The sequence below is a fragment of the Balaenoptera acutorostrata genome, chromosome 10 (assembly GCF_949987535.1).
Source record: "Balaenoptera acutorostrata chromosome 10, mBalAcu1.1, whole genome shotgun sequence".
Taxonomy (NCBI): Eukaryota; Metazoa; Chordata; class Mammalia; order Artiodactyla; family Balaenopteridae; genus Balaenoptera; species Balaenoptera acutorostrata.
This window is the reverse complement of record NC_080073.1, coordinates 28,416,042-28,436,912: the sequence shown is the minus strand read 5'-3', so window position 1 is coordinate 28,436,912 and position 20,871 is coordinate 28,416,042. Positions and strand designations below refer to the sequence as shown.

The following is a 20,871-nucleotide window of genomic DNA, read 5'->3' as shown; positions in this document are numbered from 1 at the left end:
GTTTTATCTACTTCACAGTTTTGCTTTTGGCTAGTGTGTATGGCTATTCTAGCTGTCTGCAAGTTGAAGCCCTTTACAAGCTTGCAGTTGAGCTATTTGTGATACTTTCATTGCTTTTCCCCTTCTCTGTTGACATTTGGTACTTTCAGTCTCATCCCCATCCTTACTTCTTTCTTTCACACTCTTAGAGGGCATTTATGTCTCTCATACTGACTTAGCTTGATGGCAAAGAAGAATGAGCCATTGTAGAAGACTGAATTATAGAATCCTGGACAATTTACTTACTGGGCTGTCCGGAGCTTGGACATGACTTTGCCATGTCCTACCTATGTGACCTTGAGCAAATCAGTAACTTATAAAACTCTATTTTGGTCATCTAAAATGCATTGAACAGTGGTGCTTACCTTGTAGGGGTATTGTGAGGATTAAAGGATTAAATTAAAGGATTAAAATGGTGCTTAGCACATAGGAAAGTTTTCAATTAAGATTATCTCTAAGAGAGCTATACACACACACACACACACACACACACACACACACACACACACACACACACACACACATTTGGGGGGGGCGGGTATCTTGTTATTTTACATACTAGATGTTCCCTAAAGGATTTGCAAACTCACTTGCTTAAAAGGACCAGGGAGGCACACAGTAAGTAACTGAAGGGTCTTGCAGAATTAAGCATAAGACCAGGAACAACTGGCAGCTAATACATGGCATCCCAGCTGGGGAAAGATTAGTGATTGGTGGGGATGATTGTGAAGTTTACACTAAGTAAAGATGTCCCCGGAACTGTGCATCTCGAGCCAACTGTTGTCATATGGTTCAGTATAGCTTGATATTAACATTTTTAAAGAGAAGACTAAAGCCTGGATTATCACATGTCCTTTCCCTTTTGTAAATGCTGGCAACTGATTGACATAACATGCTGTGTTATGGGCTGCATGTAGTGGGCCATCAGTTTGCCATGTTTGCTCTTGGTTGATTTAGATCAGCGGTCCCCAACTTTTTTTGGCACCAGGGACTGGTTTCGTGGAATACAGTTTTTCTACAGACCGGGAATGGGGGGGATGGTTTTGGGATGATTCAAGCCCATTACATTTATTGTGCACTTTATTTCTATTATTATTACATTGTAATATATAATGAAATGTATACAACTCACCATAATGCAGAGTCAGTGGGAGCCCTGAGCTTGTTTTCACTTGCCACTCACTGATACGGTTTTGATATGAGTCTGCAAGCAATTGATGTATTATGGTCTCTGTGCAGTCAAACCTCTCTGCTAATGATAATCTGTATTTGCAGCTGCTCCCCAGCGCCAGCATCACCTCCTCAGCTCCACCTCAGATCATCAGGCATTAGATTCTCATAAGGAGCGCACAACCTAGATCCCTTGCACGTGCAGTTCACAGTAGGTTTCGTGCTCCCATGAGAATCTAATGCGGCCGCTGATCCGACAGGAGGTGGAGCTCAGGCGGTAATGCGAGCAATGGGGAGCGGCTGTAAATACAGATGAAGCTTCACTCGCTTGCCTGCTGCTCACCTCCTGCTGTGCGGCCCGGTTCCTAACAGACCACGGACCAGTTGTCCGTGGTCCTGGGTTTGGGGACCCCTGATTTAGATTATTCAGTGAGAAAGGTCAAGTTGTTCACAGTAGACCATATCAGAATTTAAAGTGACCACAGCAGTCAGTTACACACGAGAACAGTTGGGTTTGGGCAGAGTCACGTGGCCCATTAGTGGTGGTATTTTTAATTTTTATGTAAATGAGCTTTACTTGTACATGGTCTTCCACTTTGGGAGTTATAAGGTTTAACACAGACTCGTTTTTGAAAGAGTGTCCATGCGTTAAAAAAACAACCCTATTGATTATTGGAACAGGGGAGGGAAGTATACCAAAATTTTAATGGTGATTATGGTTGTTTTTATTTTCTTGTTTATGCTTTTTGATGTATTTTCTTGTCTATTTAATGGACTCTGCTCATTAATGTACTTCGCTTAATGTGTTTCTATGACAAATATTTATTGCTTTTATAATCAGAAAAAGCAATAAATGCTATTAAAAAAAGAATTTATCATGGAAATGCCTAGATGTGTGATAATATGATTATTGATTAGTTTCGTGGCCCCAAGATTGTTGCTAGCAAAGTAATGGTTCATTATTTTCATTTGCTCCAGGAAAATGATGGTGTATCTTATTGTGCTATTTAAGTATGCTTAGATACGTCTTCCTTAGGTCTGCAGTGATTTCATTGATGGAATGGGTTTCTGACTCCTGTGGGGCATTAAGTTGCTGGTCCCACTCCTGGACAGCTTGCCTGCAAGGGAGACCATCTGTTTTGGCAGAGCCAGGGGCTTGCCCTGCTGGGCTGCAGCCCGCCAACTGTTGGAGCCACAGGGCCTCAGCTGCCGTGCTTTTATACTAACTCTTATTAGCCATGCAGACCTTTACGGTTCAAACCAGGCCACATCTGTTGTGAGTCCCATGACCTTCAAAACCCAGAGCGGAAAGAAATGCAGAACACACTTTTTAATCTCCGGGCCTTCTGCAGACACGTCAGTTTACAGGGCTTAATTAAAAATATTTTTCTAAACTTATTATGTAAAAGATTTTCATTTTCATTGTCCTCCCTTAGCAGCGGATTTACATTGTTGATGATTTGAGCAAATTAGTGTTGCTTAGAGTGTGGTCTGTTTATCACGTGCATCTGATCCCAGAAGGAGTTTGTTAAAAAATTTATTCTGGGGCCTCACTGTAGACCAAGACCAAGAGAATCATGATCTTAGGGGTGTATTCCTGCACCAACATTTTAAACCAGAGATTTGGACTTTTAGGACTGCGTGCCCCCAGGGACCTCCTGTTTTACCAAGAGGTAGGCATGAAGTTAGAAAGCCAACACGAAGATGAGTGGTCATGTGGGCAGCTGGGCACCCCTAGGAATGCCGAGACTTCTTAGAAAGTTTGCTTTTGGATGTAAAATTTTGGGAAAGGTCCTAAAGGCGTGTTGCCTGGAAAATGTTGATGGTGACTGCAGGAAGAGGAACTATATTTCCAGGTTGAATATAGTGATTCATTGGTTATGTTTTCCAGAAATAGTAATGTCTAAATGGAAATTGTTTTCTGTATATGCTCTATGTCTCCTCAACTTAGATCTTTCTGAAAAATAGAATGGCCCAAATGCCAAACACTATGATGTTTTTCCTGTATTCTTCAGTGCCAAGTCATCAGGCCTCTGGACAGGTTCATGAGCCCTACATTTCCATAGCCAGAGCAGTGGAGGGACCAGAGGACCAGATGCCTCTATAAAAATACACCCCGCCCACCTCGCCGCCCCATTGGGCTAGCCGTCTCTTGGATAGAAGAGAGAAAAAAGAAGAAGTTGAGTTCCTCTAATTTGTTGGAGTGGGGTAGGTAGAGAGAAGAAAGAGGAAGGGTTTCACGAAAGTATTCTAGGTCACATTTTGCCCTTGGGGTGGGAGCATTAGTAGGAAGTAAGCAACAAGTTTCATTTTAAATGGAGATTTATTTTATTTTATCCAGTATATCCAAAATATCATTTTGACATGTAACCAAAATAAAAAATATTAATGAGATGTTTTATAATCATTTTTTCTTGCTAAGCATTTGAAATCCTTGAGTGTATTTTACTCTTATAATGCATCTGGGTTCAGGGTCACCCCACAGTTCAGGTCACAAATACTGTGACTACTGTATTTGACAGTATAGCTCAAAGGGTTTCTTCTAATCCCCAATTCTCAGTTAAAATGTGAACATATGCCTGTGTGGAACATCATTTTTCCTGTTTTAGAGAGAGTGAATTGTTTTCTCAGCAGTTAGTTGGTGTTAGTGTAATGCCTTCCTGTGTAGGCTGCAGTGTTATAATTCTCTTTGCAAACTTTTTAATTAAATTTTTAAATTTAATTTAATTTTTTTATATACAGCAGGTTCTTATTAGTTATCTATTTTATACATATTAGTGTATATATGTCAATCCCAATCTCCCAATTCATCCCACCACCACCAAACTCTTGTAATAATTTTCAGGAATTATCACTCTTATTATAGTATTTTTAGTTGCAACTAGAGAGTTTTATAGGGGATTCTTTCAGTGTGAAATCTCTTAAAGGTCAATCGAAAATAAACTGTGGGGCTTCCCTGGTGGCGCAGTGGTTGAGAGTCTGCCTGCTAATGCAGGGGACACGGGTTCGAGCCCTGGTCTGGGAAGATCCCACATGCCACGGAGCAGCTGGGCCCGTGAGCCACAATTGCTGAGCCTGCGCGTCTGGAGCCTGTGCCCCGTGACGGGAGGGGCCGCGATAGTGAAAGGCCCGCGCACCGCGATGAAGAGCGGTCCCCGCACCGCGATGAAGAGTGGCCCCCGCTTGCCGCAACTGGAGAAAGCCCTCGCACGAACCGAAGACCCAACACAGCCAAAAATAAATAAATAAATAAATAAATAAATAAATAAGAAAATCCTTTAAAAAAAAAAAAAAAAAAAGAAAATAAACTGTGTTTTTTCTGGGGCATAGGATGGGGGCATCTGAATACCTAGAGGGGTCCTTGGAACAGAATATGTAAAATGAGAGTGTCCAGGAGTGTCCTGGTTCAAACGTCACTTTGTATCAGTCCAAGCATGTTCTGTGTTAATATTTATGTTTGGGTCTTTACATATTTTTTCAAAAAGAACTGAATATGCACCATCTATTTCCATGTTACAGGCCCTCAGACTTTATAGGGAAGTGTCAGTGGAGCTTCATTTTCCCTGCTCTGTCTCTTTAGAGTGTCTGGGTTTGAATTTCTTTCTCTGTCCTATACAATGTAATGTGATTTTGACAAGGTAATTATTTTTTTGCCTTGGGAATTGAAAAGCTGAGAGGATTTACCCCTCAAAGTTCTGGTAAGGATTAAATGAGATCATCCAGGTGAAGAACACAGTGCCTCCCAATACATAGTAAGTGCTAAGGAAATATTAGCTATTTCAGTATCTTTATTAATTATCTTTGTTAATTTTAGAGACTTCAAGCAGTGTAGGAGAAATTTTAGGAATGATTTTTTTTCTTTGATATTGAGATAGAGGTTAAAAAAGATCCTTACTTATCCTTATGAAACATATTAACAATCTTTTTTTTTTTTTTTTTGCCACAGTATCTTTAGCCCTATTTCCCATTCTGTTCACTGTTTTGTCCTGGGTTTGAGCATCTCTCTACTCTGGATAAAATTATTTTAATAAGAACTCTCTGGTCATAACATCTCTATTAAAGGCCCTCCTCCCCTACAGGGTGAAGGGAAAAGTCCTCAATGCATTTCACAAAGTGCTTTTTCTTTTTCTAAAACATTGGTTCCTGAGTAAAACCTGAGAGATCATGTATGATTTCTGCAGCACCTAAGATCTGCAGCCTTTTTGGTTCCATTGTGGGAAATAGCAAACAAGGTTTGCCTGAGCATGGCCTGGTACAAAAGGAAAACCTGAGGTTTCCACCAGCTTGTAATCCCACCCATTCTTCTCACTTTTTCACTTAATACTCAGTGATTATGCAAAAGTGATATTTAAGAGCAAATGTGTTTAATAAACCTTTGTGAGCAATATTTAAATGAGTGTTTATTTTTCAAAATTCACTCAGGATTTCTGTAATCTACAGGCCTGTAGTTTTTGGTACATGGGTTGTACCAATTTGTTTCAGAGTGTTTTATTGCATATGCTACATCTTTCTGATCAGCTGTCTAAAAATCAAAGGAACATTTTGTTCCATTCAATTTTGCCTGATAGGGAAGGCTCCAAAGATACAAAGTTGCCTTTCGGCATCATTATATTTATAAAAAAAAATAATAAAGGAAACAGTCTTTCGATTCCCCCTCCTAACCCCAGTTTGACTGTATTTCAGAGTCATGAAAAGATTTAAATCCACAGTTGAAAAGTCTCCTTGCAATTGATTTTATTCAGCTTCTTGTATACAAATAGATAGTGATAGGAAAAAAAAGACATATTGATCTGAACTTTCAGTTTTGGACTTGAGCTTTCTAAAGTCATAAAACTGCTTTTCCATTTGACTCTTACAGTATAATTGGTCAAAGTCAGAGAAGGTTTTAGGAAAGGCACAACCAAAAAAGAAAACTGAAACAAACTGCTTATTTAGTAGCTGCCATTTGTTCATCAGAAAAAGACTTTGGGTTAAACGGTTCTTTTTCCAAAAAAAAGAAAAAGAATCTTTTTCATATAATTAGTTGAAGAAACTGCTTATAGAGCTAGTTAAAGCAGATTTAGAGATAAATGCTTTAGCCATCTTGATGTGATGTGGTGAAAATTTTTATGTGGTTACAGTTTTTAATTAAATCATTTTATTTAAGATTGTAATAGCCCTTTTAATTTTTGTCCTTGAGACTTGTGTTTATTTCAAGTTAATAACTCCTCTCCAAGCAAAGCAGAATGCACAATATTTCTTCTGATGATTTCTTTCTGCAACTGAGAACAAAGCAAACCTCATTCTTGCTGGAAAGGAAGCAAAACTAACACCTAATAAAAATGGAGATAACAGAAAGGAACTTGTAGCCCTAGGATATTCTGAGTAGCAACATTAAAGTGGTTGCCTGGGCAATACTACCCAGTTCCTTGGGTTCTTTTTTTCTTTTAAATTCCAGGGACAGATCTATTACATTAATTGAATCAAGCCTATGGGAGGCTTGTTTCTTAGTATTTCAGGAAGTAGAAATGGTCCTATGTACGGACTTTGAATAATGGAGAGAGAGGTATCAGTATTTTGGTAATTTATCTCCCCACCAGCCACAAAGTATACTTGTCCCTGAATACTTTTTCATGATTATAGACAATCCTGAACAGTTGTTAAAGACAAAATCTTTGTCCTCTTGCAGAGATGAACTCCTGTAGTTTAATTTATTAATTGTCCTTTACTTGGGTTCCCTACTGTTCTATTGCTCACACCTACTTGTGGAAGAGACAGGCTTTCTTGTTGTGGTGGTGGTGCCTGGCTTTTGATTTTATTTTGGGGTAAATAAAAACGTTATTTATTCATTAAATTGAAGTAAAATTGGTATATAACATTATGAGTTTCAGGTGTACAACATTATAATTCTAGATTCACATACACTTCAAAGTGATCCCCACCACAAGTCTAATTACCATCCATCACCATACAGTTGACCCCCCCCCCCCATCCCCTTCCCCTCTGGTAACCACCAGTTTGTTCTTTGTATCAATGATGTTTTATTTTGTTTGTTTGTTTGATACTGTTTGTTCATCTGTTTTTGCTTTTTAGATTTTTATATATGAATGAAATCATATGGTGTTTTTCTCTTTCCGATTTATTTCTCTTAGCATAATACCCTCAAAGTCCATCCATGTTGTTGCAAGTGGCAAGATTTTCTTCTTTTTTATGGCTATGTCGTATTCCATGGTGTATCTATGTCACATCTTCTTTATCCATTCATCTATCAATGGACACTCAGGTTGCTTCCATACCTTGGTTATTGTAAATAATGCTGCAGTGAACATAAGGATGCATATATCCTTTCAAATTAGTGTTTTCTTTTTCTTTGGATAAATACCCAGAACTGGAATAACAAGATCATATGGAAGTTCTATTTTTAATTTTTGGAGGACTCTCTGTACTGCTTTCCATAGTGGCTGCAGTTTACATTTCCACTAACAGTATATGAGGATTCCCTTTTCTCCACATCCTTTCCACCACTTGTAATTTGTTGTCTTGTAGATGACAGCCATTTTGACAGGTGTGAGGTGATACGTCATTGTGGTTTTGATTTGCATTTCCCTGATAATTAGTGATGTTGAACATCTTTCATCTTTCCGTATGCATCTTGGCCATCCGTATGTCTTTTTTGGAAAAATGTCTATTCAATCCTCTGCCCATTTTTAAAATTGGGTTGTTTGTTTTGTTGCTGTTGAGTTATATGTGTTCTTTATTTATTTTGGATATTAATCCCTATTGGATATATCATTTGCAAATATCTTCTCCCATTCAGCAGGTTTCCTCTTTGTTTCATGGATGCTTTTCCTTTGCTGTTTAGTTTGATGTAGCTGTTTAGTTTGATGTAGTCCCATTTGTTTATTTTTGCTTTTGTTTCCCTTGCCTTTGGAGTCATATCCAAAAAAACTCTCTTAAGACCAATGTCAAGGAGATTACTGCCTACATTTTCCTGTAGGAATTTTATGGTTTCAGCTCTTATGTTCAAGTCTTTAATCCATTTTGGGTTAATTTTTGTGTATGGTGTAAGACAGTGGTCTGGTTTATTAATTCTTTTGCATGTGGCTGTCCAGTTTTCCTAGCATCATTTTTTGAAGACACTGTTCTTTCCCCATTGTATATTCTTGGCTCTTTTGTTGTAAATTAATTGTCCATATATGTGTGGGTTTTTTTTCCTTGGCTCTGTATTCTGTTCCATTGATCTGTGTGTCTGCTTTTATGTCAATATGGGAGTTTTTTGTTTTTTTGTTTTTTTAAGAATCATCTGGGGAGGCAGAGAGAAGCCAGTTGGGCTTACAGCCATGCAATGTCCATGTTTAAACAATGATAAAATTGTTTTCTAAAATATATCACCCACCTAAGCTTCCTTCAACATCCATAGTAGGGTAGTCTGTACCTCTACAAGCATCATACAGGCAGGTAATTTTTTTTCTTATAAGATATTGAGAATATAGTTATACACCATTTAGCTGTAAAAGGAAATACAGTGATAATGAGTATTCTTGCCTTCTTTCTTTTCCTCATCGTATTTGTAAATAGTTGCTTCTAGTTTGCCTCTTATTAATTATCTTTTTTAAAGTTGACATTTATAAGCAATTAATTGCTTGATGAAACTAGTGCAAATCCTAATTCATGCGAAAAAGGGCAAAGGGAAATTGTAGAAAATAATAGCAAAATAAAACTAAAAGTGAGCTGAGTAGGCATTTGGTCAGGTGAATATAAATATTAGGCTGCTGTTTGCTCAAAACTTTCCCTCCAGGAGCACCGGCGTCCTGCACATTTTATGAATGATTTGTCTTCACTCACCCTGGGGGCCCAGGTGAGGAGCCACTGTTTTCTGCTCTTGCCCACCTCCCTCCAGTCCCCCTGCCACGGCAGAGGCACCTTTTCAAAGCGTACATTGGTAACAGTGTTCTAAATTTAGATTCTGGTAATGGTTGCAGAACTCTGTAAATATACTAAAACCCATTATATATCAAGAGAGCTGTTTTAAAGGAAAGCACACATTAGACATACTGGTTGTCCTCTTGGAGTCCTTCATTGCCTTCTCAAGCTCATTCAGAGCTCATCCTGTAGGATGTTGCTCTTGTTCCTCTTCAACCTCCTTCTTCTCCCCCCACCAGCTCACCAAGCTTCAGCCAGGCTGGCCTCCTTATGCCACCTTCTTTCCTGCGTCAACATCCTCATACATGCATTTCCCGTCTTGACCTCTCTCCTCCCATCCTGTGCATCAATGCCTTCAACTAAAATGATACCTACTTCCCTGATTAATCTCTCTACCTTCCTTCCCTATTTCTATTTTTCCTTACTGTATCATGCTTGTTTCATTTAATTTTCATATTTGTTTCACCATGTACACAAATTATAATTTATGTATGGATTGATCGACCTGCTAGCGGAAAGAAAGCTCCAAGATGGCAGGAGTAATGTGGGGTTTGGTATGTACTGTTGAATGCCTTGGTGTACTAGTATCCTGCCTTGGAAAGACCAGGAATACTTGCCTAAATCTTACCAAATTCCCTAGAAATTCTCCTTTTGGCCAGAAGGAGTTAGGAACCACTTAAACAGATAGTCAGTGTGGAGGTAGAGTGGGAACTTTGTTGCCTAGCAGCGCACGCATAGACAGCTAGAGGCCACGGAGTGGTTGGCTGGCCAGGATTGACGTGGTGTCTTTAACGTGGCCCCAGAGGTCACAGGTTCCTGGGTTAACTAGCCAGTCGGGTCTATCCACACTGTGACTGGTGTCTGGTGTCTTGAGCAAGGGGTGTCATGGTTGGAATGCCCTCTGTATGTGATCCCTAAGCCCAGAGCTTAGGGCTTGTGCCTCAGTGTGTTTTCTACCATCTACCGTGGTTGGGTACTATCTTGGTGGGTATTTTTGTCACTATGATGCTTGCTCTCTCCACGTTCTGGAAATGTGCATCATGGCACATTTTGCTAGGGTTTGTAGATGTGCCGTAGTTTTGAAATGGGCACCCAACAACATTTAAGTAGAGTTTTCTCTTCGCCCACTTCTTTTTGTTCTATGAAAAATGCCCATTTCGTTGAATATTGTTCATTCAGTGTTTCACAGGGACTATATGTGTGTGTATAACTCAGCTATATAAAAGGCCCAAGTTATAAAGTTTATTCTTTATTTCTCAGGGATAAAAATGTATCAGGCATTTACAGTTATACATTTTAAACAAGAAAAAATGAAGAAAATTTATTAATCAATGTGTCACTTTGTTTCCCTAATTCAAGTTGTAACTTAATATTTATTTCTGCTTTAATATGAGTGACTTTCTTTTTATAGACAAATAACCAGTGTTTGTATAATTGTAGTTGGATATTCTCCACATCATGTTAGGAAAATCCCTCTACATTTTTCTGTTAGTACTGTCAGAACTAGATTTTATCTCAGACAATTGGCAATAGTGGTGGGAAGAGTGGCTTAGACAGCTTCTTCCTTTTGAAATTGTTAGGTTTTTAGTTTTTGAAGGCCCATGGAGAAACTGTTTTTCACTTGTGACGTTTATTTACTTTTGAGCAGGTGGAGAAACTGTTAACTCACAGATATTTCTATGATTCCTAAAATTCAATTTTGTGAAGAATAGTTGTAGTATAATGTCAGCTGTACAGGCTTGAGAGGAATATCTGGTTCAAGGCTATGTGTTCTTAGGCAAGTTACATGCCTTTTCTGAATAATTGTACCTAAGCCACAAGATTATTGGAAGAAGTATATGAGCCACTATATTGATGGTACTTTTAATAATACCTTCCTCATAGGCAAAGATTGAGTTAGTAAATTACCTGTTATTGGGCCAGGCCATAGGTGGCAAACCCAAATGGCCATAGGAACTAGATAAGAAAGGGACTTGACATCGGCAGGGTCATGATTCTTCTCTAAGGAGCTAGTCACTATTCACATAACATATTGGTGCTATTTGAGAGCGAAGTTCATATTTCTCATTAAAAAATACAGATATTGGAGTTCTTTCTTGGATTTTCTCAAGTTGACAACTAATTAAACACACACGCATGCAAACACATACAGTGGGTGGAACAAGACATCTGGGTCCATGGCTGTATTCAGCGTGGTGGCCACCAGTTGTAATGGCTAATCTGAATTTGCCCGTTCTGTTGATCATGAAGGATTCAAAGAGATGGCACAGTTGTCAAATTGGAAGTACAGATGTGTGGCAGTGGACATTGCTAAAACACCATCTATGCCTAATCCTCATGTTCCCAGGAATCTTACAGAACCAAGAAACTTGATTCTTTGAGAACCAAACAGATTAAAATGGATTGGAAGGGTCGGCTGGGTTATTTCTGTATGATGTTTGATATCAGGAGTCCAATTGTTTTTTAGGAGAGTGTCTCTGAGGAAGAGTGAACTGTGATATTTCTCAGATTTTCACCACAAATGTATAATGAGCCTCCATATAAATCCTTGGTTCAAGTGTACCCTTTCTCGGACCTGCTGGGAAGCGTGTTTTTTATTTCTGAAGTTTTTAAACTATGATATAGTTGATAGCAGATGAATCGCTCTAATTTTTTGTCCCTTTTAGCCCTGTCTGATTAAAAAAAAAAAAAGATTCTGCCTTTTGTTATCAGTGTTATTTTAGAGTAAAATAACAAATAGAAGTTCATTATTTTGCTTCTCTACCTGACTTAAGTAATTTCTACAAGCCTGTAAAAATGTGTTCTTTGTCCCCCTAGGATACTATATTGCTCTGTGATTCCTTTTTTCCCTTGAACTGCCTGTAAGTTTTAGTAATCTATTTTACTTAAAAAAAAAAAAAAAGTCATGGCTCTCTATTAGGTCTCTTTATCACTTTGGATGATGAAAAATACTTTTTTTGTTGTTGGAACAATGGGTACATTTGAATGTGATAAAATAGGTAATCTCCTGTAATATAATCTATTGTATTTGACCTTAGCTCAGTATCACAAACAACTAGGGGGACCATTTGTGATGCAGTAGTTACAAAGGAATGCACTTCTTGATTTACTTTTTGGGACACTCACTAAGTACATTTTACTACAATTAATTGAAATACAGGCACAAAGGAGATGAGAGGCTGATGGAATATTTAATTACTTTAACTATAATTTGATAATTTTGCCTATTGTAGTCACAAAAAAGATAAAGATTTATTCATTTTAGGCTGTTGTGTGGGATTTAATGTTCTTAAATGCTCTTTAAAATTTAGAGAAAATTATACTTGATAGAGAGATTTCACCATCCTTGAGGGATCTTTAATTTGTTTGTTGTATGAGCAGTTAATAAATACAAACAGCCTGCTTAACTGCTTGTCTGCCATTCTGGAAATAGGCATTCTGAATTTGAAAATGTGCGTGCCTGTTACTTATTTTTAGTGGGCTTATTTTTGGCAGTAACTCTGGCAGAGAACTAGGACTCTTTATATGAGAGCCATCCATCCATCATCCTAAAGTAATTTTCATTCTGGCACTGGGGAGCCAGAATTTCTTTGTTCTGATGTTTTCAGTTTTGGATGGAAGCTGACCAGTTCTCCCAGGCTTCTGAGTCCTTTGGAATGACCTAGAATTGGACATACAGTTAAGTGGAAATACCCTCAAGTGTCACTACACTATTTTGCTTTGGGTACAAGATATGCGACTTTGTTTTAGATGGAATTTGGGGCTGTTCTCATTATAAACGGACTCTGGTTCCACCTTTACATAAGTTCTGTCATATAATCACACTCCCCTATAGGAGATCATAACATTGCTATGATCAAGTGGACACTGCTGGTTCAATATGGAGAACGCCGTGGGTATTTTGAAACGCTTGGTGGCCACAGTTTTCCTTTCTTTGTAGGCACCTGTGACTTCCTTTCATTTTCAGATATACAAATGCATGTGTAAATGGACCACTTTTGTCAAAAACAATAAGACGTTAGTTGTACTCTGTAATTTCAATTTACACATTTGCAATTTTGGAAGAAAATATTCTTTATCAATACGTAAATATGTTTATTTTTAATCTCATGTAGATTCAGTGACCCTTCTCTCTGACCATAAAACCCAAGAAAAGACATCTATGTCAAGAATGTTATTTGATGTAGTGTTTAGAGGAGCTAGTCTCTTGGTATGAAAAATATTCAGCCTGTTAACACAGAAGAGTTAACACAGCTTGAAACTCTTTCTTCCTCAAGTCAAAATTTCTGTAAAACACTGAGAGTAAGAATTATACCAAAGCCTCCTGAAGATATAGTTAAGGCAGATGGGATACACGTCTGCTTTTATATTCCCAGAATAAAAACATTTATTGTTATAAACTCTGTCCAATGGCTCTGGGAAATTAAATCATGCACATAGGAAACAGTTTTGTTGATATCTTCTGTGGTAGGTAGCTCTTAGGATATTTTTGTAGGAAAGGATCGGGCCTTTGGGTCTGGAAACGTTATTATCTTTTTCGCTTCAGGCTGGAAATGAGGTAGTCTCCGTACACGTTCTGAGAGGTGATAGAGTTTCTGAAGACGCCCTGATGAAAAGACCTGTCACTCAGTCAGCTTTCTGCATAGCAGCCTACTTAAGATTCCTCCTGCTGAGTGAGCTGTGGGAATCATTGGCTAGTTAATGCTACTGGTTTTGAAATCTCTACTTCTGTACTGTTGACATTGAAAGACACATTTTCCTGGGTGATGGGAATAGCTGGGTTTTCCCTTTAGAAAATCATATTACTATTATACTATCCAGACCCTTGTAGGCTACCCAGGTTTGATATTCCTCATGTCCAGGTTTGTTAGCCATGTGTGTGGTTTGGTTAAACTTTCACTAGAGACAACCTCTTTGAAGAGGAGTGTATGGCAATATATAGTTGGGCATCATTTGTCTTCTACACTTGTTACATCACTGCAAACCCAATTCCTTGAAGCATTGTAAACCACTGAAAGCCCTCCTGAGCTTTCGGCTGTCAGCCGACTTCAGCTCCATAAACCGTAGCCGGCTTGGTGCTACAGAACTTGGGAGAATACGGAATGTATGTTGGCATAACACCAACTCCTCTCTCTTGGTAGTCACATGATAACCATAGGCAGATTTACACTTCCTGTCTGTTTTGAGGAGTGAAACTATATATTTTCATAAGCATGCACCATTTTTAATTGTGTAATTAAGCTGCTGACATAAGCAAGTAAGCAATTTGACATGAAGGTAAGGATCCACAAAGGCATTCATTTGCATAATTTAATTTTCTGCACAGAAGATATTGAAAATCAATAGCATGATTCATAGCCTCACCATATCATTGCCATGCCGCCGTTAGGTGGCCCCTGGAGTTTAGAAGAGTTTGAAGAATATTAAAATTGATTGAATTTGGTGTGCTGAGTCTGTATCTTTACTTGGGAACCACAGATTATTTCTTTTTGCAAATCTCTGCTCCTTGCCAATGAGACGTTACGTTGCTTAATATACTCCATATACAGTTTTTGACTGCTGTTCAAGTAATTTTTAAAAGTTGCTTTTAGGAAATACTTTGTCATATGATCAAAACACATTGGAAGAAGGGACTTGAAACTTTGTTTTCAATCATGCAGGTGCCAGTAATACATGATTATGTTCTTATTTGGGGAAAAAGAAATCACACACTACTGACATAGATGGAATAAAAGGGAAAACTAAATATAGTTATCTTTAATGAATAGTTGATGTCTTAAAAAAAGAGATCTGGTTCTGGCGTGATGAAGTCCTTTGCTACCTGGTTCATTTCTGAGTTGATTCCTAAAGAATTGCTTATTAGATACTCAAACTAGTTCCTTCCAGTTTCACGTTTTCGATGTTTGCTGTTTCTGATAGGAGAGTGGTGTTTAAAAAGCGAGACAGTAGGGGAGAAGATTGTGTTTTTGCTTATGGCTCATATAAGCACACACCAACACACACACACACACACACACACACGTACTCTAGCCTCCAACACAGGCACCGTGAGCCTTTCTGGTGTTCATGTATTTATTCACTCACTCACTCATTACTGAATACACACCATATGCCAAGCTCCATCATGGGAGGTAGGCTGAGAGCTCCTTGTCTCAGGGAGCTTAGAGCCCTTCATAGGCCATGCAGCATGCCCTTCAGATGCAGGTTTTCCTGCCCATTCTTACCTTGCTGGGCACCACCCACATTGTTCCTCAATACTCTGGGGAGTGTGATGATGACGGCCTTAACCCACCTTCCTTGGGACGGCCCTGCCCCCTCTGTCACTTCTAGTCTGTTGGTCTTTATACAGCAAAGCCACACCTCTCACATTTGGCCCAAGTGAACCCCCTTCAGACAAGCAGTTCCACTGCTCAGTGCAGATGCCCTACACCGCAGTGTGACGTATGGCTGGGAAAGTATCTGTGCTTTGGGGTATGGATTCCATTACTTTGCAGTGTCAGGGGAGGACCTTCTGATGTGTCCCTCCCTTGTTTCTTGAGTTGGATATATCTTTGTAGACTTGCTTTTTCATTAATGGTTTAGTGGGTTTGGAGAGGTGACGTGTGTGGGACCCTAAAACCTATGGCCTGTATCCAGTCCGGTTAAAGACTGTTGGGATTATGGTCTACTTCTAGGTACTTGGACATTTTCACACTTACCTGATGAACCTCTGGACTCCGTAGCTTTGCATTCCCGGTAGGATGGGTAATGCAGCTGCTGGCGGGCTTTGTCCTCCTTTGCTGCACCCTAATATTCTCAAAAGTTCTGAGAAATAAAAGGCACTTCCCTTTCAGGAAAAAAAAGAAGAGGGGACTGGTGATGGAGACTGTGATTCTACTGTGATCTTCTGTAAAGAGTATAAATGAATATCCTCATTCCTTCTTTACTTTTATACCTGGTTCATTTGTTTGTGAGCCGAATCTGGCTGGAACTCTGGTTCAATTTAGATTTTTTTTTTTTTTTTAAATATTTATTTATTTTATTTATTTTGGTTGTGTTGGGTCTTCGTTTCTGTGCGAGGGCTTTCTCTAGTTGAGGCGAGTGGGGGCCACTCTTCATAGCGGTGCGCGGGCCTCTCACTATTGCGGCCTCTCTTGTTGCGGAGCACAGGCTCCAGACGCGCAGGCTCAGTAATTGTGACTCATGGGCCCAGCCGCTCCGCGGCATGTGGGATCTTCCCAGACCAGGGCTCGAACCCGTGTCCCCTGCATTGGCAGGCAGATTCTCAACCACTGCGCCACCAGGGAAGCCCTTCAATTTAGATTTGCTTTTCTAATTGCTCAGGTCAACGCCACACTGGTGTGATTTAGGCAGCAGGCTATTCATTTCGGTGGCCAGGTCTTTACTAGAATTAAGACAGGCTTAGCCTGTCAAGTCACAGGCTGTGAGGGTAAGTTAATAGTGTCCCAGATAACAGGGCCTCAGGTCTAGCTCAGCAGGGAAGTCGGTGGTTCTTATCTCTGGCTGCAAAATAGAATCACCTGGAGAACATTTTTAAAAAAAGGCTGATATCTTGGTCCCACCCCAGACCAGTTAAAGTGGAATCTCTGGAGGTAGGGTCCAGGGCATAGGGTTTTGTTTGTTTTGTTTTGTTTTTAAAGCAGCCAGGATTGAGAGTCAGAGTTCTAGTTCAATAGTGGCCTTTTCTGCGTGGAAAAATTGATGCTTAGGTGTTGAAGTGACTTGTTTGAAGGTCACATGAGTGTCACTGGGGAAAAGTGAGCTTTGGTAAGTGATTGGTTCATGTAACTCTAAAGCCTTCCAGGGGGTTGGTTTCAAATTGGCTTTATCCTGAGCTTCAATTTTGTCAACAGAATTGATCCATAGATTTTGCTTTCTCTGGCTTGGTTTCATTTTAAGATTTATTATTTATTTATTTAAGTTATTTTTGGCCGTGTCAGGTCTTAGCTGCGGCACCCGTGCAGGATCGTTGTTGTGGCATGCACGATCTTCCCTTGCGGCGCGTGGGCTTCTCTCTCATTGTAGCATGCGGGTTTTCTCTCTCTAGTTGAGGTGCGCGAGCTCAGTAGTTGTGGCGCAAGGGCTCAGTTGTCCTGCGGCATGTGGGATCCTAGTCCCACGACCAGCGATCGAACCCGCGTCCCCCGCGTTGTAAGGCGGATTCTTTACCACTGGACCACCACGGAAGTCCTGCTTGGTTCCGTTTTTGAGTGCCTCTACTGATCCCCTGCTTGACCCTCAACCATCCCCTTGAAGCTTCCAGCTCATGTCATAACACCTTCAGCAAGAGAGAGAAGAATCTCTCTGATTGGCCGGTGTCTCCATTCCCAAACATATGTATCACCGGGGCTAAACATACGAGCCTCATAAGATTGGTATAAGGACAACACCAGCTACTATGAGCAGAGCACCTTATTCAGCTCTGGGTGTGTGTGTAGGGCTTTTTAAATGCCTGATAACGTAGTGGAAATTTGTTGCCAAGTCTCTGTTTTGGTAATCATCACACCCCACTCCACCTGCTAGGTCACGAGTCATGGATTGGACAACCACGTCATGTTGCCCCCATCCCTGCCAGGTCCAAGGGTGGGCCTTGTTTGACTTAAGCCAGTGAATCACTGTAAACTGTGTCCCTGGCCCCAGGGGTATGTGTGGGAATGGGGACACGGTTTTTTTACTCATTGTTTTGATACAAGGAGGAAGGATTATTTGTCAGTGATTATTCAGAGTGAATTAGCTCTAAGAAGCATAGAAGACAGGTACATAAGATGTTTCCCACATGCATAGAAAATCAGTTGAACAATTAGGAAACTATTTATTGGTTATGTGGTTGAGCCTCAGTTTCCTTGTCTGTAAAATGGAATTAAAAATACCAACTTCATAGGATCATTATGAAGGTAACACAAGTTACTGTGAACAGACAAGGAAGCCGACCAACTGTTTATTTAGTATGCTTTAGTGGAGGAAAAAATAGATTAGGAGACTAGGAGGTGGGAAATTTTATTATTGATCCGTAGAAGCTTAGAATGGTCAACTTCCTGAGGCTCTGAATGGCTCATCTGCAAAAGTATAGGATGAATTGGACCATATGTATCTAAACCTTCATCTTACTTTAAAAATGGTTAGTAACTTAGGTTTTGACTTTGTCATTCAGGACCAAAGAGCATGCATAGATGACACCAGGTTTACTTTTGGAATGTGTGTTTGGATTTTACAAGATTCCCATTTCTCTCTAAAGGGCTCATCTCTGTGGAGTAGCTTTGTTCAAGCATTGTTTCTTTTAAAGCCAGTCTTTGCAATGAACGCGCAAGCATAAAGTACTTTACATGTTGCCTAATTTTTCTTCATGACCATCACGTTGTCAACAAAGCTAATGCCATCATGGTGAGATGATTGTTATTATCACTACTCTGACTAATTTGGAATAATGTTTTGTGCTTTCTTGGTGCTATCTTAGTCTTAAACTGAATATGAATATACAGTTCCTCTAACCATTTTCCTTGCTTTTCAAAGGCACACTTGATTTTGTTTGGGTGCATTTAAATATTAACACGGACAGCTGGGATGTATTGTTTGAAGTGCAGTTCCAATTCATTTTGGATTCTGGGCACCTGTGATACTTGTCTTCTTACACATCAGTGCATTCAGGTGTGGGCTCACCACAAAAGGAATTTGCATCCATGAAGGAGCTGGGAGCGGAGGGCTTTGAACACTGTAGCAGGCAGATGGAAGCGCTCCATATTGGGGTAGCAGATTGGATTCATTCTGCGTTTTCAAAGAAATACATCATTAAGCAGTGTTTCTTTTCTGAACATTGCTGGCCTTGGAGGGTTTCAAGTTTCATATCTTCAGATATAACAGGTGACTATCTGGGGTCCAAAGTATGTGGAGGACTGGTTCACACCATGGGGTGTGTTCCAGGCCTCAGACTGTGCTGTGTTTGGATGGCAGAGGCCTGAGCTTTGTGGCAGGCATGCTTGTATTTGGTTCCTTGATCTGCTGCATACTTAGCTGTGTGACCTGGGACTGGTTACTTAGTGTCTCTGAGCCTTCATTCCTCCATCTGTAAAAGAGATGGAATGACCCCTTGCTCGATGAAGATGAAATAAGGCTAGAGGCCCTGTGCACCTAGGACATAGGCTTATGCATGTAGTTGGAACCAGAACCGCGGGTTCTAGGCCTACAGTTGTATGACCTTGGGCAAGCCTAAGTTACTCAACTATTCTAAGCTTCAGTTTGCTTATCTGAATGGACCCATTATTGAGACATTGTATCTACTGCCTGGTAGTTCCTTGCGAATTATATAAGATAATGTATGTAAAGTGTTTAGTGCATCTTGAGTTCGTGGCACAGAGAAAAGGCTCATTGTAAGCTATTATTAGTATTAATAATAATCCTGGTAATCTCTCTAGATTCTCCTCTAGTTGTTTTTCTGTAAAATCAGGAGGTTCTGTTCAGTTACCCCCAAGGTCTGTGCTTCTATGTGGTCACTGGGCTGTGTGCATTTGACACCCCTCCTGTGTGCAGCGGGGTGATGATTTTGACTCACCGCGGCTCTCCTGTCTTGCAGTGTTGACGGAAGGCTACATGGGATCCCTGCACGAGAACAGACAGGGCAGCTCGGCGCAGATCCGCAGGCGCAAGGCTTCCGGCGACCCGTACTGGGCCTACTCGGGTGAGTTGACTGGTTCCCACCGCGATCATACAGGCCAGTTCACATCCCATTAAATTCATTCGAAAGCACGCTTTTAATCACTTTCACGCCTGATTTCTGTTTGTTCAAACCTTTTGTAGTTCACTAAAAGTTGAAATATTCAAGCCTGTTTTTCCTCAAGGTGATAAGTACCTTAATTTATCTCTCCCACCTGTTTTCTCAACCTGCTGTTTTCCCCTCAATTTGCATTTATTTCTGAACTTTACTTGTTAATGAGTTATTGTACCAAACTTGTAATTTTCTGAAAGATGCAGCCTTTTCTTGTCTCTTCCCAGTGGCTGTGATTTCAGAGAGCAGAAAATATAAGCCTAGTCTTCAGCTGCTAAATAGCTGCTAAATATTACAGCGCGTCACGTATCAAAATGACCTATTATGCTTTGATCTAAGAAATGCAACTTTATTTTCAAATCAAATCTTGTTAGTTGAATGTATTTCAGCCCTCTACGGTGTTTCTGTAGTTCGTTACATTTTTTTTTTCACATTTCGCCTTTGAGCCAGTGAAGAGAGAGAGCATTGTTAAAACTATGTTGAATACTACATTGGAAATAATTTTCTTACATTTGAAGGGGCGAAAAAAAAAAAAAGATCTGCAAGAATATACAGGCCTTTCTGGCTTACGCTTCTAACAACTATCAAAAATAAGATAGGTGGATTGTTATTTCTAAAAGAGATTTTGGTGCACAAAAATACATGGAAAATGTAGCGTAGCTAATTAAGGAGGAATGCTTGAGGAAGACAGACCACTTTGGAAATCACTCTAGCACTGAATAATTCAAATTTTTATATGAAAGTGCTTGGAGGCATGGAGTATTAGTCTTAATAATACATCTGTGCATTATGCAATGTTGTTGCATACAGAACTGAAAGGTATTATTTTCATAATGATACTCTGGTTTTAAACCCTGAATTTCCACCTGCAAATCCTGTTAAATTCATGTCAGTGTAAAATTTATAGGCCTGATCTTTAATTACACCTTATCTATTGGCTTTTTGCATCCTTTTGTCTATTGATAAATCTCCTGCCCCGACAGGGAGAATAGTCTATCTGT

At 39.8% G+C, this 20,871-nt stretch overlaps 1 protein-coding gene across 3 annotated transcripts in view; it reads left to right on the top strand.

Moving 5' to 3' along the window:
• PTPRG (protein tyrosine phosphatase receptor type G) overlaps positions 1-20,871 on the top strand; it is a 731,557-nt gene that overhangs the window by 153,894 nt on the left and 556,792 nt on the right. For all 3 annotated transcript variants that reach the window (XM_007192374.3, XM_007192373.3, XM_007192375.3), the window contains exon 2: positions 19,679-19,783. In XM_007192374.3, coding sequence (XP_007192436.2) covers positions 19,679-19,783 — 105 coding nt within the window. The remainder of the gene's footprint in view (positions 1-19,678; positions 19,784-20,871) is intronic.